This window comes from Malus domestica, chromosome 05, assembly GCF_042453785.1.
Source record: "Malus domestica chromosome 05, GDT2T_hap1".
In the NCBI taxonomy this organism is placed as follows: Eukaryota; Viridiplantae; Streptophyta; class Magnoliopsida; order Rosales; family Rosaceae; genus Malus; species Malus domestica.
Genome location: NC_091665.1, coordinates 29204153 through 29229384, shown reverse-complemented (window position 1 = coordinate 29229384; position 25232 = coordinate 29204153). Strand labels below are relative to the sequence as shown.

The window sequence follows — 25232 nt, the reverse complement described above, 5'->3', positions numbered from 1 at the left end:
AATGATTTACGTAAAAAATAATAAATGTTATTTGATTCAAAATAATTTTATATTTTACACAAAACTATAAGTCAATTATTTGCACATAAAATAATAATACATGCAAATAATTTATATAGGTAAACATTTGCATATCATATATTTATAATTGTATAGTTAACTCTTGAAATAACACAGTTTTTCACTCCCGCAAATAGTGCATTACTATTTGAATTTTAAAATGTTAGATTGCTTTAAAAAGAAGGCTAGATGGAAATAATGATTTCACGGGAAGGATTTATTTTATTTTATTTTATTTTTTTGAAATTATGCATGTTAATACTTAACGAAATTCATCATTATTTTTTGTAAAAATAAGATTCTTTAATTTAAACGCCCACACACAATTTGTGAGAAAAAAATTTTATTTTTGTTTTTGAAATAGAAGGAGAGAGGAAGAGAGTGATAGAGAATGTGGAAGTAGGAAGTTTTTATTTATTTATTTTTTTTAATTTATTTTTTTAATTAGAGATATGTTAGGATTACATGTAGGTGAAAGTTTGAAAAAAAAAACAGCAAAATTTGGTTGTGTGAAATTACCTTTATGCCCCATATTTCTTATTTATGTTCTGTTTTAATTAGAGGGTTAAACTGGTAATTTCATAGAGTTTTGGTTGACAATGAGTATTTTATTAATTAGTAGAGATATTAATTAAAATAATTAGGGTATTTTAGATAATTTATAATAATAGATTACTTATTTCCCACAAGTTAACAAATTTTAATTTTGAGTTTTATTTGGATGTTTAAAGATATGAGTTTAAGTTTAAGAAACAAGAGTTACATGGCCTATCTCTTTTATTTATTTATTTATTATTTTTTGAATAAACCATAGTATCTATACTAAGGTGGTGGGGAACTAGCTAAGCCTCACCAATAAGCTAGCAATATTGTGATTTAAATTCGCATTTGACGAAAATCAAACTATAACCTTTCACATAAAAGTAGCGTAAACTCTTTTATTTATATTTTTGCGTTTACTCCCTACTCATCAATATGCATTATCCTCACGTTTTTTCTAGTTTTTTATGCTTGTCACGCTGCAAACTTTTAATTTCAGAGACAAATAAGTATAATTAATTATTAGCCCCAACATGTTGTACCTAGTCGAACGATATGACACACGTATGAATCGAAAGATCATGAGTGGTGCTAGCTTCGATTTAAACCTTATATTTAAGGTAATGTTATACACAAACATATTTTCACTTCTCATATAATTTTTATTATTTTTTATCATTTGATATTCTCTTATTCATGAAAACCCTAAATTAAGAAGGGTGTTTGAAACTACCACTCCTATCGAAAACTAGCGTACAACATTCTTTATCGTTATTAACTTTTTTCTTCTAATGATTCTTTCTTAATCCAACTGCCATATTTTTTAATATATGAACCACAATATTTTTTTCCAAGAAGACTGGTGTTGCGAAAGAGAGCTGACAGGTGGTAAGATTGTGTGTAGGATATAGCTGACAGGTGGTTGATAGATCATTCATTTGACTTTTCAAATGGACATACAAAATTGAAGGAAAATGAACCTCGCACAAAGGTCCAATAGACACTTACCTACGAAAAAAGAAATGTAGCTAGTTGAATGATATGACACATGCATGAATCCAAAGCTCGTGAGTAACGCTAGCTTCGAGTCAGGTTTTATATTTAAGGTAATGCTATACATGAATTTATTTTCATCTTTTTCATATTTTTTGTTAATTTTTATTTTTAAATTTACTTTAATTAATTCAATCCAACAATAATAAATTAAAAAAGATTTGAGAGGTAAAAAGTGACGTGGACAGCACCACCCATTGTATGAGGATTTCAAGTCATGTTAAGATATCGTGTTTAAAACTACCATCCCTAACGAAAACTAGTGTACAACATTCTTTGTTGTTATTATTATTATTTTTTTCCTTCCAATGATTCTTTCTCATTTCAACTGCCAGAGTTTACCTTTACATATGAAGCACTATATTCATGTAAATGTTTCACAGTGCCCCAGCCCGGCCGACCGTATTTTTTTAAATTACATTCCAAGAACCCTAATGTGTTTTGCTTTTAGAAATATAGATTTAACATTAATAGTGAAAGCAAACGAAACTCATCCACAGGTGTTCCGGTGAGAGTATCTCTTTTTAACTTAAGTTCGACCCCAATCGACCGCTTACGTAACTTAAACCTAACTCCATCCCTATTCAGCCTCACTGGTTTGGCAAACCAAGGACGTGCGGATATGTACAAGTACGATCAACGTGGGAGAAAAGGGGGACTGATGTTATATGTTCCAAATTATTGACCACATATTTATGCATGATTGGATTTGTTAGGCTTTGCCGCGGTCCCCCACCCCAAACCAAAACACTCCCACCACCAAAAAACAGGAATTGTTACTTAGAAACTGATACAATGACAATACTCCGATGAAGGCCCCCACCCCAAAAAGGATAAGGATTGTCTGCTCTTCCACTTCTGGTGTCTTTCTTTACCCTTATGTTTTGTGTTGTTACGGTTAAACCATTTTAATGTTTTATATTGTTTTTTTTTATATAATCAAACAAAAATGAATAGTAATATAAAATGTTGACGTGCCTTAACCGTGACCACACAAATAGGAGGGTACGAGAGGGCATCAGAAGTAGAAAGGCAGACAATCCTTGTCTCCCCAAAAAACCCCCACCACCACCACCCAAAAAAGTAATTATCACGTGGAAACTGATACAATGAACCACACCACAAAAAAAAAAAGAATTATTACGTGAAAACTAATACAATGACAATACTTTGAAGAAGGTGGGTAGGGATGAAGTTAGTAATTTTTTCCAGTGAGGGCAACCGAAAAATAACTAAGAAAATTTTATTATAGTATGTCTTATACTCAAACGATAATAGGGACCATTTTGAATGATAATGTATTACAATTTCAATGTTACAAAAATTTTAGTGTTGTTTGTACCATACTTAGGGCCTCCGTATTTAGATCTTGTATAAATAATCGGGGGACTCAAATGTAATTATGTAATAAATGAAGGGGCCAATATGTAATAAGCGAGGAGTTCTTATTCCATAAAAGGGCCTCCTCACCCTCACAAACCTCAAGCTCTCTCTCCCTCACAATCCTCTCACAAACAGAGACATACAATATCAGTGTGGATGTAGCCCAAACATTGGGGTGAACCACGATACATCTTGTGTTCTTTACTTTCTTGCAGATTCACGGTCGGATTTACGTTGTTCCAAGACCCCTCCAGTTTTGTGCATCAACAAGTGTAGTAGTGGAAAGTGACAAAGTGATGAGAAAAATATTAATACATGATACGCAGGAAAGGGGTTTTTCAGTTTGAATAACAAAACAAGAGCACTTTTACACATATAATATAGGGGTGTGATATCCACACACCCCTTTTTACTTCTCTCACCCCTTTTTAGTTTTCAGCCGTCTTATCGGATGAATTGAAGAAGATCAACGGATATAAATTAACAAGGGGTGTGCGAGAAGTAAAAATGGGTGTGTGGATAGCACACCCCATAATATATGATATGGAGTATAAGGTATGAATGTATATTAGATATTATATACATATATTTTCTTCAAAAAATAACACATGTATATTTATATAACTATAATATGCAATTTAACAAACGAATGACTTGAGTGAGGGTATCTGTCCCCATGAGCTTTCATGTCTGTCCATGAAGGTGGGTGCAACATTTACATTAATGTCGCGACATCCTGACACATGGCAACTTTGATCTTTCAAACCTATGGTGTATTACGAAGAAAAAAAAATATACACATTATAACACTAATACACATCATAACATTAGTGAATTTACAGCACGTAACAATTCAATAGTAACATGGAAAATATATTCCATAGTCAAGCCATGACATGAAAATTTAAACCCAAATTGGAAGGCTCAATGGTGTATCGCGCCAAGGAAGCTAAAATGCTTTTGTGAATCTTCTTAGTCCTCAAAATTGTGGACTATCGCGACAAATCCACCAGCTGGTCCATTTTTAAAAGAAAACACACAATCAAATTCTAGCTTCATTTTAAGACGATCGATTTTCATTTCATAGAGGAAAAAACATTACAAAGAGGAGCACATGCTCAGTCCATTAGAATGAAAAGACAACCACTAGGAGCGCATCAACAATAAACATTGGAGGAGAATCTTACCGAAGACACGGACTAACAGCCGTGAAAAGACATCCCCAGCAAAAAAAATCCCATTACAATGTCCCACAACAATTCCAGCTTCATTTTTACAGCTTTAAAACGAGTGGATGAGAGGGGTTTTGGTCGGCTCATGTGCAGGGCGCTATGCTCAGGGTGAAACTCTGTCGGTAGATTATCATTTGTGTTTTTTCTCCTAGTTGGGTTGGACCGCTTTGGTTGAATTGGATTCAAAGAGATGGGTTGCAAGGCCCGGTCAACGAAATGGGCTCAATCCAAAGTCCAATTTCAACTTCCCGGAAAACAGAATCTGAAGTTCTCAACGGCGGAATAATTGACAGTTGGGGGAACTCAGACTTGGAAATCTGCCAGGAAAGAAAACATGGCTGCCAATTTCTGGACTTCGTCCCACTAGTATGCTCCTTTCGATCCCGAAATTGTTTCCCATGTTTCTGATTTTGTTGTTTGTTTCGATTTTCGTAGGTTTAAATGTGTTTTCCAACGTGGGTTTTTGTTATTTGTTGATTATATCTGTGGTGGATGCTGAATTGTTACGTTTTTGTTGAACTTTCTTGGTTTCGATTGAGCTTCTTATGCCCTTGCATTTAAGAACTTCATTAGGTATGAGTCGGCAGCTGCATTGAATTTCGCATGCTAATCGATACAAAAGAACTAAAATTTGATAGTTCAGCTGTAGTTAATCAGAGCGTTGGGATGGATGTACAGATTCTTGTTTGATCATGATATAACAATTCAGCGAATGGTACTATGCATTACCGAACGTGCTTGATTGCGGATTATTGTTTGGGTTAATGCACAGAAAGAAATGTAACTTTTAGCAGGATTATCAAGAATTCCTAAATGATGAAATGTAACCTTTGGAGCCTTTTCACTGGATCGAAACGACAGAAGAAACAAATTGTTGTTCTGTCATGCGGTTGTGTGAGTTGGTTCTCTGCTAAATGATCATTTCCCCTAGAAGTTGTCATATGGTTCTTGGCTACTTACCATCTTATAAAGTTGGTTTGGGCATCTTCTTTGTTGAAGTGATGCTTTTTTTGTATCCTTATACCATATTGTTATTATTTTCACGTAATTGAACTCTTAGGAATAGAGCTTCTGATACAAGATTAATGGATGTTGCTCAAATGCACGTGCATAATACTGCTGATCACTATGTTTTTCATATCTGCTTTACTGTAAATTAATCGTTTTTTGCTCTTTTCCTTTTTCCTTACTTTCAGATATATCAAGATTGGCACAACTTGTAAAAGTGAGACAGAGGTCGGGCTAATTTCCTCATCTGCTTATGTTCTGGAAAATCCTTAATTCACTTCTGCCTATCTATCTGATTTCCTATTTACTGGTTTCAGGGTTGTAGCTACCGCAGTTACATATATGAGACGTGTGTACACCAAGTACGTTAACTAATTGTCATATTGTACGAGAAATGCTCAGTCACTAGCCATAAGTTCATGGCTTATTGCTTATTTGTGGTTGTTCTCTTTTGATAGTCCTGAGGCTGTTAAACTTAACCCCCAAATCCTTCCTTTCATAACTGAGTTCATATCTGTCAAGTTAATAATTTCTTTAGCTAAGCTACGTTTTTTTTTTCTGTCTCTGAACTGATTTATCTCAATAGCTAAGCTAACCTACGCATATCCTCGACTCATTGATTGTCAATCATGATTGAACGTGCCTGTTGTTTGTTTGTTTTCATCTGCATATTGTTCACCCCACTTATTTATCAGATGTTGTTTAGATGAGTGTCTGAACTTATCAACTTTGTAGTACTTAATTCCCCCCAAAAGTTCAGTGCCATGTATGCATGCGTATGGGTGTTCAATCTTTATTGTACGGATTGCATTGTTCTGATTGTTGTATTCTGGGTTCACAACGCAATTTTGTCTCAATTCACTGCACAGTTATTGTTGGCATTCCTTTCTTTGGTCTTGCCGTTTAGTAATTTATCATCGCAGCACTTTGAATTTTAGTTGTGATTTTTCTTTCCAAGCATAACGTTTCATTATTGCTTCAGGAAGAGTATGTATGATCCACGTCTCGTAGCTCCAACCTGCCTGTGCCTGGCATCTAAAGCGGAAGAAAGCACAAGGCAAGCTAAACTTCTAGTATTTTATATAAAAAAAGATTTGTAAGTAATTGTTCCTGGAAATAATAGATGCCTTTCTCCAATTTTTGTTATGATTTACTTGTCGTTCTATTTATATTGAAGCACTGACGGCAATCTGCCACATTTCTTTTACAGATTTAGATGATAAGTATAGATATGAGGTCAAAGACATACTTGAAATGGAAATGAAGATTTTAGAAGCTCTCAACTATTATCTGGTTGTATACCATCCTTATCGTTCGTTGTCTCAGTACGTACTTTTTCTGTCAGTTTTGATGAGCGGATGCTTGCAAAGATGAATCTCTCTTTACCTGCTAGTGCTTAGTTCCCACCTTGATAACGCTCTAACTACAGTAATTTTCTCTTTAATTTCCCTCGATTATTACTTAAAACCGTTTCACTCCATTTCTTTCCAGGTTGCTTCAAGATGCAGGCTTAAACGATACATATTCTATACATCATCTCCAGAAACCCACAACCCGTAGCCTTGTTATTTGGGGGCTGTTTCTTTAGGGCTCCGCTTGTTGTCGAGGGGTTTTCATATAGAAATGCCTCTTTGGTGTTTCTGATAAGCGTCGCACTCTGTAGAACTTAAACGTGAGGTAACCTTGACATTTTTTATATACAGGGGAGTTGTAAATGATACGTACAAGATGGGCCTTGCACTTGTACATCCTCCATACCTGATTGCTTTAGCTTGCATATGCATCGCTAGCGTACTTAGAGATAAAGATACCGCAGCATGGTTTGAAGAGCTTCGTGTGGACTTGAATGTGGTGAGTCTTCCGGATGTTTCTGCATCGTTTCCTTATGATTATGCATAAAAAGAGAAAAAAGACCTTTGATCTGTTTAAGGCGCAACCCTAATTGGGTTCATCATTTGATTGCATTTAGCATATCTCCTACGCTCGAGGGATCGGTTTATAAATCAGGTTTCTCTGACCAAATAGAGTTGTTGCATCTGCATTTAGCATATCATCGTAGTCTAGAGTTGGTAATAACAAATAAGTGTAGCGTGCTCTCTTTCTGTTCGTACGCTGGGAATTAATTGTAACGCATATTTTGACAGGTGAAAAACATATCAACGGAGATATTAGATTTCTACGAAAACCACCGCATGATCCCGGAGGAAAGGTTTAATGCTGCACTCAACAAGCTAGCCTACAAACCATAGATGGCCGGACAAGCCTTCCCGCTGGCACAGCCAGTCAATGTACGAAGAACTCTATCAATGGATCTTTCACGGTAACCTTCTGGGAGAACAATAGTGTCATATAAATCAGAAAGCTTCCTTTCGATGAACATTGGAGTCACATTAGGGTTTTCTCTGGCATAATTGCTACATTTTTCTACAAAAATTACTTCAACATTTCATCGTTGCCAATATTTCAGAAAAAAAAAAAAGAAGAAGAAAAATCGCCACTTACAAGTCAGAGACTCGTAGACAAAGGAAACTTATGATTTCACTCTTGACTCTGTTTATCTTTTGCCTTCTTCTTCTTGGCCTGCTGCTTCTCTGTTATTACATACACCAAGCACACAATGATATTATACAAGTCAATGTTCTTGAGATGCCGCGCACAAGAACAAGTTGCGCGGAAATAATTTTCCTCAAGTGAAGTGAAAGAGTAGAGAAGAGAGAGACTGAGAAAAGAGTACCTAGTTTCCTCTTAGCTTCAGATTTTGCAAAAAACTCCTTCCACTCGTCTGTTAAGACGAAAATCGGTTCATCATCCTCTTCCTCTTCCAACACACCATCACCGATTTCACCATGCGTCTGCTCCGGCAATGTCCTGTTAACAAAATGATCAGAAACCAAATCTTGAATTGCCGAATCGAGGACAATTGCTTGCATCCGGCACGTGTGGACCTAAATTGGAGTTTCTTGAGGTGTAAAAACGCCATATGCATTCATCTCACATTGTTAATTCCATTGAAGAAAAAAAAAATGGCGGAATTAAGCTATTCTCTAAGAATTGCAGCAATTAACTAGAACTAGAGGGACCAAAACCATACTTAGACCTTGAAGCAAAGAAGCTGAAGCTACTTACAGAGAGGTAGGATCGTCGTAGTGCGCTTCTTTGAACTCAGAAGGTTCCGAATTCATATGGGTTGGGAAAGGAATGGCGGCGGCAGCTGGGGGTTCTGGGTTTTGAGGAAAAGACGCAAAATTGGGGCGGAGATGGTGGAAGTGGTGGTTATGGTGGCGGCGGTGTAGGTGGTGATGGAGAGGGCAGAGGAATAAAGGGTGGCGGTGGTGATGGTGGTGGAGGTGGTGGTGGGGATGGTGAAGCAAGCATGGCCTCCATGGCCTGCATCCATGTGGAGGATCCATGGGTTTTGTTGGAAGACTGATCAGCGATGGGCAGCTGGATGGTGTGAATTCAAGTTTCAAGATCCGAACTAGATATGGGTTGAAAGTTGAAACAATACGGTGGCCAAATGGGCTGGGTCCGGCCGATCTGGTCCAACTCGATCATTCTTAATCCAAGTGTAAATGGGCTTTTATTGATTAGTGGGTTACCATAAGCCACTTCTATAAACCTTCCAAGTGAGAATAGAAACATGAAACCGCAATAAGAATCGTAGTTCAGTTAATTAAGAGCAATCACTTTTTTATTCAGAGAAATACTTACATTATATTTGGATGAAGAAATTTAAGATTATTAAAGAATTTTAAAATGACAAAAATTGAATACATAATTTGTTATTTAAACTCTCAATCATATAAATTGGAAAATAACACTTATTTACATTAAATTTAAACTTAGGAATTGGAGGTCCCAAATTTCAAGTTTTTTTATCCATGTGGAAATTCTAAGTTTCTATGTTTATGAATCCAAACAAAGGAATTAGCGCATGTCAATTTATAAATCTGATTTTTATCAAAATTTCAAGTTTATTTCTCTCATTCAAACATAGTCATTGTGAAGTCGTAACCACTAATAAAAGACGTGTGAAGAGTCGTATATAGGGTTGAACGTCTCACTCTATAATCTATATGTGTTTATCGTGCATTCAAGGTTGCAAATGACTCTTCCGACGCAATATCGCTTTCATAAGAAAAAGCACGAACCCCATTTGAAATTGGAGTACGATGGGGAGATTCGGTTGGTAAGGTTAATAATCATTACTATCTTTGATATTCAACCTCAGTTACTTCAAAAATAGTTAAGAGATATTCTACGAAAAGACTTCGAACTTAACACTTCTTTCAGCATTGATGAGATAAATATCACATGACCAAATTTCAGTTGCTAAACATATGAGATTCTTTAAACATCCGTGATTTCTTAATAATAGTGCTAATTAATCATAATAAAATATAAACGTTATGCCATCTCGTTTGAATGTGCTTTTTAAAATAACTGAAAGCGCTTTTGATGAAAATGTTTTTGGAACCAATCTTTAGTAAAAATGCAAGTAAATTATGGAAAAGCACTTAAAGTGCTTCTTGGAAGAAACACATAATTGGTGCTTCTCGTAGAAAGCATTTTTAAGTGCTTTTAGAACCAAAAAATATTTTCTCTAAAAGTACTTTCAATCATTTTAAAAATACATTCAAACGAGCCATAACATCACTCTTGTACCAAGATCGTACCATATTTAACATTTTATGAAATCTCTGACAACCACTAAAGGATAGAATTAACTTTATATACATTGCATTTACCTCTTAAATTCCGTACCATACTTTTTTAAATGTGACATTGCTTTCAAAATAACAACAAAACAAATTTGGTGAAAATAAAGACAAAAAAAACTTTGATAACCAATAGGTTATGACAAAATAGAATAAACTTTTGGAAAATACGCAACTTCTTCCTGGAAACATTTTTTGTTGCATATAAACAAGAGTTTGAACTGTATGCATAAATTTTACGTTCATGATCTAAAAAGAGCTATTTCTATATGTGTTAGACTGAGTTTGTTTAAGATTGCTTCTAGAAAAACCTAAAAGTGATTTGTGGATTGTTTGTAGTACTGGCTTGACGGCAGTTTATGTCAAATATGTCATTTAGGGGGCGTTTGTTGCGCCGGACTATCTCGGACTGGACTAGCTTCAAGGACTAAGCTGGACTGGCTTAGACTAGACTAAGCTGGACTGGCTTAGACTAGACTAAGCTGGACTAACTTAGTGAAGCGTTTGGTGCAGTGTTGGACTAAGAAACTAGATAATAACAAATTCTAATATTATATTATTTAATATATAAATTATTAATATTTTATTATGATCTAAGTGACCGGAGATGACGGGGAGTCCATCGGGAGTGGTTGTTGAGCATGACGAGGACGAGAGAAGATAGTCTTAGCTAGTCCCATGGTTATTGGGGGGTCTCGTTAAGACCTCTTAGTGAAGGGTTTTGTCCATGCTAGTCCCCTTTAGTCTCATTAATGTTAGTCCCAGCATGGAACAAACACAGTATTGGACTAACAGCTAGTCCAGTCTAGTCCAGTCCCACTTAGTGAGGGCAAACAAACGTTGTTGGAAATGCTCTAACAAAGTAAGGTACTATTCATCCATCATCATTTTTATTCTTTGACCCATGTCACTTGAAATAATTGAGATACAGGGATTCCATATAATATCCATGAATCTATGGAGGGATTTGCAAATGCCACAGGATTTAGCCTGAGTTAGTTAGAAATGTAGTACAAAATATTTTGTGGAGGAGTTTGAAATCACTATATACAATGCATTGAAAGAGATTCACAAATAACTCATTTCAGCTCCGTCTTCATAATGTTTTGTAGTGCGATTCAAATTCATTTTTATAATGTTTTGTAATTCCTTTCTAACTAAATTGTTTTAATTTCATTTGTATTAATATATCCTCATCTAAACATATTGTAGTTCGCTTTAGAGTCGGATTAGTGAACCTAAGAGTTCACCCGACTCGTCAATGAAAGAAGTGGATTTGAGAGGACCATGGTAAATCACAATAATATTTATGTCACATGTGTATTAATCTCCCTTATTATTCTTTTTATTTTTTTATTGGAGAAGTATTTGAACTTGAAAATATATATGTATATATCATATGGGGGTGCATCTGTAACACTATAAAAAAACACATATCTTTTTAGTCAAACATAATCAAATATCTAGTATCAAGTTTTGAAGTTGTGTAAAAAAAATGGTGTCACGAATATCTCATGTTGAAGGATAAAAGTCTAACTTAAATGTTGAAAAATCTTGGACACTTCCAGCCATTGAGAATTGATTTCGAGTTAGATGCATCCATCCATTGCTTAGTCCAAATAATGAAAGATAATTTTTTTTGACCCTTTACAATAATCTTTATATACTTTTTTTGGCTTGACAGGGGGCATAGGCCTGAAGAAAAAAAAAAAAAAGGAAGATTACAATAGAATACCACGAGGCCATGAAACCTCATCTATATCTACAATTAGCAGTCGATGACAAGGAGGAGCTTGCTCAAAAAAACACTGGATCCAAACTACATGACAAACCCAAACAAGCCATATCATCAACAAAATTCTTTTCATGATAGATATGATGAATTTTACAAGACCAACTTTGGTGCATAAGGGCACGATAACTCAATACTAAACTTTCCAGAAGATGATTATCCACTTTTGCATTTGAAGTCAATTGAACTGCAAGAGTAGAATTCGATTCTACCATAATCTTTTTAATCTCATTATTCCATGCAAGTTGCAGCCCAATAAGAACACCCCAAACTTCAGCACATAGAATCTCACCTCGACCAAGATTGGCACAAAAAACCAGAAACCCATGCCCTTTACAAATTTATGAGAATCCTCTAGAATAAAGTTTATTGAAAATATGACTTTAGCCCCTAAAACTTAATTTTCTATACATAAAACCCGACATAAGTTTTTTTCTTGAATAAAACCCATTGACTAGATTCCACATCAGCAAATTTATTAATTATATTTGACTTCACATATTAAAAACAAATCAGATGCCTAAAACCTATTTGATTTTTTTTTATAAACCCTATTTGAACGTTTGATGTACATAATTATTGCCATACGGATGGATGGTAAGGGAGAATTAATGATTTTACAACAAAAAAACATTAATGTTATAAATTCATTGTCTAATAAATAATAACATAAAACATGTCTAATATATGTTATTATACATGCTTAATTAAGTCAATAAAATTATATTTTACATATTAATGTAGGTAAATTATTTCACACACACATGCGCACGCGCGCGCGCACACACACACATATATATATGCCTGATATATTTTAAATTCATGCAAAATAATTTACCTACAAAAAAAACATTTGATTCAAATAGTGCACCTACTATTAAAATTTTAAAATGTTACATTGCTTAAAAAAAAAAGAAAAATAATATACCCAGTATGTGAGATCCCACATCTTCCAGGAGGAGTGGATCCTCTATGCCATATATATACATGCCCACCTCTAATTAGCAAGAGGCTTTTTGGGAGCTCACTAGTTTCGGTTCCATCGAAACTCCGAAGTTAAGTGAGTTTGCACGGGAGCAATCCTAGGATGGGTGATCCACTAAGAGGTTCTCGCATGAGTTCCTAGAAACAAAACCGTGAGGGCATGGTCAGGGCCAAAAGCGGACAATATCGTGCTACGGCGGAGTATAGCCCGGGATGTGGTGGCGCTTGGGTTGGGATGTGACAATTTGGTATCAGAGCCACTCCCTGGTCGGAAGTGTGCCGACGAGGACGTCGGGCTCCTAAGGGGGGTGAATTGTGAGATCCCACATCGCCCAGGGGAGTGGATCATCTATGTCTTATATGTACTAATTAGCACGAGACCTTTCAGGAGCTCATTGGCCTTGGATTCCATCGGAACTTTGAAGTTAAGCGAGTTTGCGTGAGAGCAATCCTAAGATGGGTGACCTGCTGAGAAGTTGTCGTGTGAGTTCCCAAAAACAAAACCGTGAGGGCGTGGTCGGGACCCAAAGCGGACAATATAGTGCTACGGCGAGGTGTAGCCCGGGATGTGGTGGAGTTCAGGTAGGGATGTGACACAGTATATGTAAAATACATGAAAAATAATTTACCTACATAATAACAAACCCATATAAGCAAAATACATGCAAACTATTTTACCTTATAAATTCTTTGTTTAAGTTTTAAAAGAAACAATGTTTCTACTAGTTTTTTTTTTTTCAAAAATAAAGTACCTATTGTTTAATTTTTACGAAAATTGTGTAATTAAAAAAAAAATTTACATTTTTTTTTATGAAAATAATGTAACTATTGTTTAGTTTTTACAAGAAACAATGTATCCACTAGTTTATTTTTACCTTTTTTTTTTAAATTTTCACTAGTTAATATATCTACTTTTTCAATAGAATGTATATTTAACTAATTAGACTTGGATTAGGCGATTTCACATAAAAGAAGAAAAGAACTTCTTCTCTTTTTTTAAAAAAAAAAAATTAAAAGCAAAAAAGACTTAAACTAAATGAATGTTGTTGACAAACAAAACCGTAATAGCCATATTAATATTGGTGGCATGGTGTTGTAAATAAATTTAAATGTATGGACATCTTTTATCTTACATGGCATCAAATTCAAAATTTGAATTTTATTTAGATATTTTAACATAGGTGGGTTTATGTTTAGAGTCCAACAGTTGTAAGAGACTAAATCTAAAGCACCCTATATAAACCTTTGCCAACCACCAATATCTTATCAAAAGAAAAAATAGAATAAACTTTATATGCATACATTGCTATCCAACAAAAGAAAAAAAAAATGACATTGTCGTTGCCATTGCCATCGTTGAAACACTAACGAGAGAAATTTTTGTGCACCATACTATATATTGTTTATATTTTTTCTCTCTCTCATCACATAGCTATGTTTTTCTTCTTAAGATAATGAAAACTAAAACTATCGTTAGGTGGTGGTAAGTTACTATATTAATCATAAAATATATAAATTAGTAACACCATAATGCTGACTTATGGTCGTGCTAAAAAACTTCTCGTGTTAAATAAAAATAGAGTACAAACGTCATATAGAATACAAGGAAAATAATACTATGAAGACCAAATTTTTAAACCAAATAATATGGTTGTTGATATTAAATTATTATTTAAATATTAATTAACATGTTTGTTTTCTATTTGTATATAAACACGAAAGAGCAAAAACCAAAGTAGAGATCCGAGATCTGCGGTTGGTGGGAGTGGTAATGTCTTCTTTGGTGGTGGTGGGTTGGTGAAAGGTACTATTCCATACCAATAGGCCAATAGGCAAACACCGTATCTGCGTTTCTGCGTTCTTTGCTTTTGGTGCTCTGACTTGTATGAGCGTCAAATGTTCTAATCACACACCTATCTCTCTCTCTTTATGGCCTATATATACACATATATATCTGCATTGACAGAAGAGAACTGAGCAGACACAACCGAACCGACCCAGGTCCTTCGGTCCCGTACAAAAAAACAGAGAGCCCCAAACCCCAAATCACAGCCCCTCTCTCTTCTCCCCTCATGTGGGCAATTGGGTCGGGTCCCACATTCTGATGAGAGATTCCCAAATCCTCAGAGACGAAGATCCACACATTCCTACATAAGACCCAGCCCTACGTTTCCTTCTCCCATCCCCTTAAGCCTTTAGCATCCTCCCTTTATACCTCCACTCCTCTCTGTTTTTTCTGCTTCTCTATCCTTGTTTTTGAACTCAATAGTTTGATTTTTTGTTAATTTCTTCATCTGGGTACCTCGGATTATTGGTTTTTCTCTCTTTGGTCCATCTGGGTAGCTCTGGTTTTGAGTGTTTTCATTGATTCATCGCTGTTTTTTTGAAAGATTTGATTTTTATTTTCTTCATCTGGCCACCTTCGATTTCGATTGATTTCGCTTTGTGCTTTGGGGATTTGGAATTTGGGATCTGGGTCGGTGCTGTTTTTGGATTTGGAGGTCTGTCAATGGGCGCTTTGGATGAGGGGCATTTCTGCTCGGAGCTTGAGAATGGAGTGAAGCTGGGTTGCATTGAGCTGAGTTTCGAGGAAGAACCCGAAACCATAGCTATTGAGGATGCTGTCAAAGTTCTCATGCAGGGCTTGGGGGAGGATGTTAACAGAGAAGGCTTGAAGAAGACGCCTTTTCGGGTTGCGAAGGCCCTCAGAGAAGGAACAAGGGGTAATTACTCTCCTAACTTTTGTTTGACAAAGACGATTTTTAAACTTTTGTTCAGTTCTTTTATTTAAGTTGTTTTTTCCCGTCTTAGATTTTCTGATTTTTGTTGTGTTATTGTGTGGGCCATTGTTCTGAATTTTCGTTCTTTCATTAGTTTTTGTAGTACCTTTGAATTGTTGAGGGTTTTGGGTAGTTGGTAGCATTTGGATTTAGTTGTCAATCTTTGTTCAATAATGTGGAATTTTCATGTTAGTACCAAACTAGTCGTGTTCCAAGTATTGGGACTCCATATGAAAGAGGATCCTGTCACGAAAACGGCTGTCATTGCAATCATGGTGGGCCTATATTGGTAGGAAGTGGTTTTACTTAACTTTTGACGTTGTGTGTTAACTGTTTCAAGCTTTTGACACTATTCCCATGGATCAAGTTCCTGGATTAACCTTATTCTGGAAATTGTTAGCAACGATACAAAATGCTTCCTGCTTGCAGCCGCCTTCCGCAACTTATTGACCTCGAAAACTCTGACCTCAGATTTCAGGATGGCAATTGTATGCATTTTTCTGACTTGCAGTACACGGATCATCTTCTTTTGGAACTTCAAAAACATAAGACTTTTCTTTTGGAATGCTAACTCTGTAATTTATTGGAAGCTAGATGCTGAGCTTATTTTCCCTCCTATTTTTTATTCCTTTTAATCATCTTTTTTTCTCTATACGCGTAGTCTAAGTTTATCCATCATGGCTACCAAAAACATCTAGAATTGCTTCTGTTTCTAGGTTGTTATGGGTGAGGAATTGTGCTCTAACTCTTTATGAGGCTAAGTTCTTCGTTGGCATATATGTATGTGTGTGCGTGTGTGTTATCTCCAAGTTAAGAAGTTGTTCCCAATTGCCGTTTCAGATTGATTCTTTATGCAGCATGAAGCATGTTTCCTGATTCATTCACCTGCTTTTAATATGATATGGATGATATTGGTGGTGCTGATTTCTTTTAAAATATTCACTTAAAAGTGAAGCTAAAAGTGAAGCTATCCCAAGTACTGATTCGGAAACCTTAATTATTTCCCAGGTTACAGACAAAAGGTTAAGGACATTGTGCAAGGTGCTTTATTTCCTGAAGCTGGTCTGGACAATGCAGTTGGTCATGCTGGAGGAGCTGGTGGACTTGTAGTCGTTCGAGATCTTGACCTCTTCTCGTATTGTGAATCTTGTATGCTACCGTTCCAGGTTAAATGTCATGTGGGTTATGTCCCTTCTGGTCAACGGGTTGTAGGCTTAAGCAAGCTCTCTCGAGTAGCTGATGTGTTTGCAAAACGTCTCCAAGATCCCCAGCGTCTAGCGGATGAAGTGTGTTCAGCTTTGCAGCATGGAATCAAACCAGCAGGTGTTGCAGTCGTACTCCAATGTTTGCACGTCCATTTCCCAAATCTGGAATCAGTTTTTCTTGACTCGAACCACCAAGGATGGGTAGAGTTACTGGTCAGCTCAGGTTCAGGAGTCTTTGAAAATGAAAATGCCAATATTTGGGCTGATTTTTGGAGTCTGCTGAGATTCAGAGGCATAAATGTGGAGAAAACTCGCGTGACAGACACTAGTGATCACCATTGGTGTCCATCTCGATCTTCTGTAGGTGCAATTGCTACCTTCAAGATGGAATCTGTCAATCCGGGAATGGTCACTGCGGTAGCTTCAATTCTTAGGTCGCTGGGTGAAGACCCATTAAGGAAGGAGCTTGTAGGAACACCTGCTCGTTTTGTGAAGTGGTTGATGAACTTCCAAAATAGTAACTTCAATATGAAGCTGAATGGCTTTGTTTCTGACAATGGAGATAGCTTCAAGGGAAAGCACATCCATTCCGAGCTGAACTTGTCATTCTGGTCACAGTGTGAGCATCATCTACTTCCTTTCTACGGTGTTGTACATATAGGATTTATGTGCACCGAAGGATCCAATCCCATTGGAAAATCTCTTTTGCAATCGATCGTGTGTTTTTACGGCTTTAAGCTCCAAGTACAAGAAAGACTCACACGACAGATAGCAGAGATGATATCACCACTGTTAGGTGGAGATGTGATTGTGGTTGTGGAGGCTAGCCACACCTGTATGATCTCTAGAGGAATCGAGAAGTTTGGAAGCAGTACAGCAACAATTGCTGTACTGGGTCGATTTTCAACTGACCCCGCTGCAAGAGCCAAGTTTATGCAGAGCATTCCAAACACCTCCGTTTCAGGACGATGATCCTAGTTCATCAACAAATTTTATGAAGATATCTATTTTTCTCACGCTATTTCTTTGCGAGGCATTTGATTAGCCATCGTACCAGCTTGACCGTGATAAGTTGAAGATCAAGGATGTCCTCCGAGTAAATCTCGGTAGTCTTGCCCATTTTTGGTGTTGGCGGGTGTTGAAGTTTTGATTCGAGGACTCCAAAGTTTTGGTCTTTTATCTTCTTCTACTGTCTGTAGCATAAGCCCTTGCAAGATTCCAAGGCCTGTCGTTGTTTCAAAGATTATGTTTTCTCGGTGCTTTTTTGTGTTTGTTCCTTTTCTGGAATACGAAGGAAGAATGCTGAATACGAATAATACGTTCAACAGCTTTTCAGATTGATTCTATTTACTCATCAACAGAAACACCATTACTATTTGGAGCAAATGTATTTCGAGTGTATGAATCTTCGGAAAATATGCGTAAATAGAACTTTGAGTAATCTTAATACAAGACAGAGAATGAACAACATTATCAACAAGGGCGGTCGCTGCAAGCGAAACAGATTGAAAGTGAAAATAAATTACAAAACCATATAAACATGAGCACTTAACAGGCGCATATACACAGAAGTGTCGGAACAACGTGATTATACCGTGTAGGAGTGAATTATAAGACACTGAAACAAATTAACTTATTCGTCTAACCACAAGTGTCGGATTTTACTCCATTCGATCCTGTCGTCTAACCACAAGTGTCGGATTTTACTCCAGTCGATCCGGATATTCTGAAGTTTCGTTTTACTATTACGAAGTTCTACTCCCGGCAAGGGGCTATTGTCGATATGCTCTTCCACCGAAGGATCATGCTGAATATGCTCTTGGAGCGAAGTGGATGAAGGCGGTGAGGGGGGTGATGGGTTATTGTGAATGTGTGCTTGCGGTGAAGGGACATGGCAATGTTGAATATGCGCTTGAGGCGAAGGGCAGTAGCCGTGCTGAAGAATATTAGCAGGAGCATACATGATCGTTATAGCGATGCTGAGGAATATTAGGAGGAGCATACATGATAACAGTGACAAAGTTTCGACCTGCATGTAATTAACCACAATCAGCAAACCAACAAGGTACGGGAAAGATTTGGGAAAGATGACAGCAAACAGATGACAGATTCCATCAGTGTTTGCAAAAGTACTGACCTTTCTTTTACGAGGAAGATTTTTCTCGGCATGCTCAAGCGAATAGCGTATCATGTCAACTATTGTCAACTGAGTTACTGCATCACTGCTTTCTTCTAGCACAAAGAGAAACATCAAACTTTCTAAAAACTAATTAATATGAAAACCATAACGGAGAAGAGGATAACTTCAAGGGTCACCTGGGATGTCAAAAATTTGAGTTGTAGGAGGAATACCAAGCAGTTCTCCCAAATGGACACGAACACGAGCACGTTCATCAAGTGAAAGTAAATCACCATGTGTAGCAACAAGAAGGGGTTTATCATCTGGAAGAAAAATGGAGAGGTAGTGACTAAACACCTTAAATTCAATCTTCCAACACTTCCCTTCGACTATTGAAATAAAGAGTCATAAAACCTCAACATCCAAATACCTTTAAATGCCAAGTATCGAGATTTGAAAGCTGAGGCGATCATTTCAGTATATTGTGTCTCTGCATCTTCATTGCTTTCCATTGATTTCAGAACTGAAAGGCCATTAACAACAAATATGACAAAATTAACGTTCTTGATCTCACTGGACAGATAACCATCATCACAATCTTTGTACATCATTGTGTTCCTCAAACTTGGACCGTCTGAATCCCTGAGAGTCAATTGAGATCACTTTAAGTGAACGGAAAGTAAACAAATTCGTAAAGCCAAAATGAGACGGATGTACAGACTTGGAAATGCAGACCTTACAACAAGCTCCCCATGACGAACACCATGTTCCATCCAATGCTTCAGTATTTTTATGTTTTCAGGTGAATTATCAGACAAACTACGAGTATCATAAAGGCAAAAAGAACTCGAACATCTTGGCATCATATATTCATGCAGGAAAAAGGTTCCATCTCCAAGAGATGAATTATCTGGCACAATGAAACAATCCAGGTTAAGCTGTGGAACATACATAACTAAGTTCATTTTCAAATAAGCGTCTTTCATGATTCACAACTGAAGCCATACATGATACTTGGGCTCTTTCCGAGGCAAACTTGTCATCTTCAAACACCTTCGAGATTCTATTTACAAGACTGCTCTTTCCAGATCCTTTTGGACCAACCAATAAAAGTGTTGTTGTATTTGGCACATCATAGTCCCTCGGTTTCACAGCACCTACTCTATCAATCCACGCACCGGGGGTGTAGCTGTTAAATCCATGAGACCACATCACTTCAAGCAACCACATAACCAATCTAGCCAATATAAACAATAAAAAGTCCTAAACACAGAAGATTACCTATATCGTTAAGTCCTAAAATGATACCAAAAAAAGGCCTTAATTTCTGAAAATTCTACATCAATCTCAACGAGTTACTGTTCAACCATACTGACCACAAATAGAAAAAGAGCGTATCTTTGACACACATTACAAATAACATGCGTATAGCCCGAGGAATTTCAGGACAAAACATCTTGCGAAGTACTGGAATCGTTCTGATAAGCACATAAATCTTAAATCGAAAGGTCTCGTACTAAACAAATATTGTACCTCAAGATTTTGCTCTTGGCTTCTTCCAAATCTTTGCTTCGAATCCGCAAGTCATCATAACTCTGCAAAATCTTCCTATAAACATTTTCCATCCTCTGATCGGCTTCAAAATCCAAAGAAGCGGAAGAAATTTGACTTCCCACTCCGCAAAATTTTCGAAAACCCGGCCCAGTTTGTTCATCCACTGCATCATCCTCCATATTCATGCTCACACCATTTCTGCCCCATTGAAAAACCAGAACCCACTTTAAAGTTTCAAACTTTCACAAACAGACATAAATTTGATCAGACTTCTACAAACCCAGTTTCTGTTTTCGCGTTCATAACGCTACAAACAAGAAACTGAAAAATGATTTCCGAGAATCTAGTCCTATAGTTCAAAACCAATTTTGATCATTTCTGTTTCATCATATTTTCTCAGGAACGAAACAGGAAGTAAGAAAACGAGAGAACTAATGGGAGTGTGGGAATCCATGAGGTACCTTAGAAGTTGTGATGAGAGTTGGGAGGAATCTTCGCTGAGTGAGGAGTCTTCTTCTTGTTCCCCAGTAACTGTATTTTTACCATTAGAGAAATAGTCGGTTATTAACTTTACTTACCCAAATCACATGTGAAAAAGCCATATATGGCTTATGGATGAGCTGATAACTCACCTCCGCCATCGCCACCCATGTCAGCTCGCTGCGAGTTGCAGTCTTCAGAGAGAGAGAGAGAGAGAGAGAGAGAGGGAGGAGAGGGAGAAGGAATAAAGGTCTCGTTTGTTTTAGGTTCCATCCATGACTACTACTTCCCCATCTAAAATCCGTAATGAAAATGTCAAATTAACTAAGGAAGGTGTAAACTCAATTTCTTTAATTTTTTTTTCCATTCTGAATTATTCAACCTTTTATTTCTTCATTACTGACAAATGAACAAGCTCAAAAAGTAACTAAATTAGCAGAATGTTTTAAAGGAAGGAAGATTTGATAGTTAAGAAACCAGGTTGATAAAGACGGCGCGCCTGCCACGTGTTGGGCATGACACCGTTGATTGATGCTTTCCTTTTAATTAATCTTTTTTTTCATCATAACAGTCAAATTGCAAACGTAAGGGTGCGCACGATCCGGTTCGGCCATTTCTTTTAACCTTCATAAATGTAGTGAGAGAGAGAGAACTCGAGAGGCTTTAGAGAGAGAAGTAAAGAACGGAAAACTTCAACGTATTAATTTCTTAACAATTAAGCAAGTACATTCAATAGTATTTATACACTTCTTAATACTTCTAACAACCTAACTAACTAATTGACTCTCTAATCTTCATACAAGTGGCATAATCTCAACCACATAACCTATCTCTATCATCCTCCCTTAATCGCATGCTTGGAAGATCCAAGCATGAGATTGGTACAATGAACACAAAACAATGGAGCACTGAGTCATTTGGTTAAAATATCAGCAAACTGCTCATTTGAAGACACAAACTGCACCAGAAGCTTGTTTATGGCTACTCTCTCCCGAAGAAAATGCACATCAACCTTGATGTGTTTGGTCCGTTGATGTTGTACTGGATTGAAGGACAGTGCTATAGCTAAAAGGTTATCACAAAACAGCACAAGAGGTGCAAATATGGGAAATTGAAGAAAAACAAGAATTTGTTGAATCCAGTCAAGCTCTGCTGCTGAAGAAGATCGATACTCAACCTTAGTTGAGGATCTTGATACGGTTTGTTGCTTCTTGGAAGACCAGGAAATGGGGTTATTCCCTAAGAACATAACCAATCCAAATGTAGAGCGTCGATCATTAGGATCATTTACCCAATCTGCATCACTAAAAGCATGTAATGCCAAATCTCCTTGTGAGTAAGAAACACCAACATCCATGGTTCCTTTCAAATATCTCAAAATTCTCTTTACTGCAATGAAATGAGAAACCATGGAATTCTGCATGAACTGGCACACTTGATGCACAAAAAAGGCAATATCGGGCCTTGTGAATGTAAGATACTGTAAGGCACCAACCACACTTCTATATAATGTTGGATTAGAATGGGGCTCACCATCATCCTTTAGTAACATGTTGTAGGGGAGGCAGGGTGTATCACATGCCTTGGATTCAATCATTTCTGTTTTAACAAGTAACTCATGGACATACTTTTGTTGTGACAGAAACAAGCCATTGGTAGTCTTAGAAATCTGAATCCCCAAAAAGAAGTGAAGAAAACCTAAGTCCTTGATATCAAATTCAAAAGTTAAATCAGTGATCACTTGTTATATCTCAGTGGTTACACTCCATGTGATGATGATATCATTAACATATAACAATAATATCACAATATTGGATCCAACAGTTTTCACAAATAAGGAAGAATTAGAGTAAGTGTTATGAAATCCCAATTTAGGCAGAAAAGTAGTAAACCTATCATTTCATGCCCTTTGGGCCTGCTTCAATCCATAAAGAGATTTGTGCAATTTACACACTAATAAGGGATTATGTGGATCTTCAAAGCCAGGTGGCTAAGCCATGTACATTTCCTCTTGGAGAATGTCATGTAGCAAGGTATTCTTAACATCAAGTTGCCTAAGGGACCAATTGAAATATGCAGCAAGTTCTAGAACAATCCTCACCGTGGTGGGTTTAACAACAGGACTAAAAGTGTCACTATAATCAATACCAGGTTCTTGACTAAATCCTTTAGCAACCAATCTGGCGACCCATCTGAATGTCTCTTTGTTTTGAAAACCCATTTGCACCCCACTAGGTTCTTATTAACTGGTAATGGAACCAAACTCCATGTACCTTGATAATGTAATGCACTAATTTACTCCTACATGGCTTGAAACCAAACTGAACTCTTAAGAGCTGATTTGTATGCTGATGGTTCACAAAGAGACAAATCAACATCCTTAGAAGTAGCAAGTGTGGATAAAAAACACCTTTTTCTTACTGATACCGCTCTCACTTCTAATTTGCATAGGATGAAGATTGAGTGGTGGTATGGAATAAACCACTTGAAGTGTATCAGGACTATGGTCAAGTACCACAGGGATATGATTAACAAAAACTGCACCAGTAATGGACTGAGGAGGCTGCTGTGTATCTAAGAATAGTGATGGTGATAGAGATATGTGTGGAGAAAATGCAACAGATGATGACTGGAGTGATAACTTGGAGAAGGAGACAATGAAGAAGGTATTGAATTTGTATTAGTGTCTTGGGGTAGTATAGTGACTACATTTTGAGATGTAGCTATAGGGGGAGAAGGTTGAACATCAAAATTCACAAAACATGATGATGTGGGATTGGTATGTGCTAATAAATCTTTGTAAGGGAATTCTTGTTCACTGAACACAACATGCCTAGAAATAAGAACTTGTGCTGAGAAACTGCATAACAAATGAACCTCTTATATCTGGATGCATAACCCAAAAATATAGATTTTGTTGTCTTGGGTTGAAGTTTGGTAGTGTTATATGGTCTGAGAAGAGGGTAACAAGCACATCCAAAAGTTCTTAAATGTTGAATCATTGGAATTGCACCATACAGGTCTTCAAATGGAGATTTATTGGATAAAATGGGAGTAGGCATCCTATTAATAAGGTAAATGGTTGTTTGACATGCAAAAGACCAAAACTTAGGAGGCATTTGAGCTGTTTGGAGTAGCGTAACTGAGGTTTCAATGACATGTCTGTGTTTTCGTTTAGCCATGCCATTTTGTTCTAGAGTGTAAGGGCAGGATTTTTGATGTGAGATGCCTTTTTGTAGAAGAAATGACTGAAAGGATTTACTTATGTACTCACCACCACCATCACTTTGCAATATTCTTATTGTTGTAGAAAATTTAGTGAGAACATAAGCATAGAAACCAATAAAAGTAGCACAAAGGTCTAATTTATTGATCAAAATGAAGATCTAAGAATACTTGGTACATTCATCAATAAAGGTAACATAATACCTATATCCATCCACAGATACACAAGGTGCAGGACCCCAAAGATCAATGTGCACGACTTCAAAAGGAATGACAGATTTATTGACACTTGGTGAAAAGGGAAGTTTGCAAAATTTACCCTCTAGACAGCTTTGACACATTATAGAACTAGAATTTTTAGTAAATGTAATATTGAATTTATGCAGCATGAGAGACACAATAGAATTAGAAGGATGTCCTAGTCTATTGTGCCAGGTAATGGAGTTAACAAGCTGACCAAAAAAAGCTTTATTGGAAACCATGCCTTGAGAAGCTGCAGGACAAGCATTGGCAAGGGAAGAGGTTGAGTAAAGTCCATTACTGCGCGGTCCTTTGTAGAATATCCTTTCTATGGCCTTGTCCTGGATCCAAAAACAGAAGGCATCAAATATAAGCCAACAGCTATTGTCCAAGCAAATTTTATGCATTGATAAAAGATTCTGTGATAATTGGGGTACATATAATACAGAATTCAGTTTGATAGGATGTATGGAGGGCTTGATAACAGTGTTACCAATGTGTGATACATGCAAACATTCACCATTTGCAGTCTGAATGACTTCATTGGTGGGATAAAGAGAAGCCAGAGATAAGTTTGAGAGATATGTAGTCATATGATTTGTTGTGCCTGAATCCGCGATCCACACTTGTGAAGTAGATGGAGAAGCATGTGAAGGATTTGGTTGTGATACCATAGTATAGTAGGCATGCAATGGAGCTTGTGATTGAAACTATTGTCCAATGAACTTTGATCGAACCCCTTGTTGTGGATAGGCATCAACCGGAGAGTATTGATATCCTTGTTGTGAATATGAAGACATCGGGGAGTAAGTTGAATTAGCTCTAGCACCAATATAATTAGGACCCTTCTCATTGTAGA

General features: G+C 36.8%; 3 protein-coding genes and 1 long non-coding RNA gene across 5 annotated transcripts; 2 read left to right on the top strand and 2 right to left on the bottom strand.

The window, feature by feature from the left end:
* Positions 1–4359: 4359 nt before the first annotated feature.
* Positions 4360–7720, top strand: LOC103435871 (uncharacterized). Its single transcript, XR_011581461.1, has 7 exons — positions 4360–4634; positions 5465–5504; positions 5594–5638; positions 6259–6333; positions 6487–6601; positions 6768–7127; positions 7421–7720. It is a non-coding gene; the product is annotated as an uncharacterized lncRNA (long non-coding RNA).
* LOC103435870 (uncharacterized) lies at positions 7603–8981 on the bottom strand. Its single transcript, XM_008374295.4, has 3 exons — positions 8403–8981; positions 8011–8144; positions 7603–7867 (listed from the first exon to the last, which is right to left on the bottom strand). Exons 1-3 carry the CDS (start codon positions 8684–8686, stop codon positions 7815–7817), a joined length of 471 nt encoding a protein of 156 aa, XP_008372517.3. The 5' UTR covers positions 8687–8981; the 3' UTR covers positions 7603–7814.
* Positions 8982–14507: 5526 nt separating this feature from the next.
* LOC103435873 (GTP cyclohydrolase 1) lies at positions 14508–18096 on the top strand. The gene is made up of 2 exons (XM_008374302.4): positions 14508–15493; positions 16559–18096. The coding sequence occupies exons 1-2, from the start codon at positions 15280–15282 to the stop codon at positions 17725–17727; spliced, it is 1383 nt and encodes a 460-aa protein (XP_008372524.3). The 5' UTR covers positions 14508–15279; the 3' UTR covers positions 17728–18096.
* Positions 18097–18162: 66 nt separating this feature from the next.
* On the bottom strand, positions 18163–21350 carry LOC103435872 (uncharacterized). 2 transcript variants are annotated; one of them, XM_008374300.4, is made up of 9 exons: positions 21061–21350; positions 20890–20959; positions 20408–20626; positions 19882–20063; positions 19610–19784; positions 19305–19516; positions 19072–19197; positions 18893–18987; positions 18163–18784 (listed from the first exon to the last, which is right to left on the bottom strand). In XM_008374300.4, the coding sequence occupies exons 1-9, from the start codon at positions 21179–21181 to the stop codon at positions 18389–18391; spliced, it is 1596 nt and encodes a 531-aa protein (XP_008372522.3). In that variant the 5' UTR covers positions 21182–21350; the 3' UTR covers positions 18163–18388. The 2 variants fall into 2 exon arrangements, with proteins under 2 accessions (XP_008372522.3, XP_008372523.3); XM_008374301.4 differs by having other exon boundaries at positions 18893–18984.
* Between the last annotated feature and the right edge of the window lie 3882 nt (positions 21351–25232).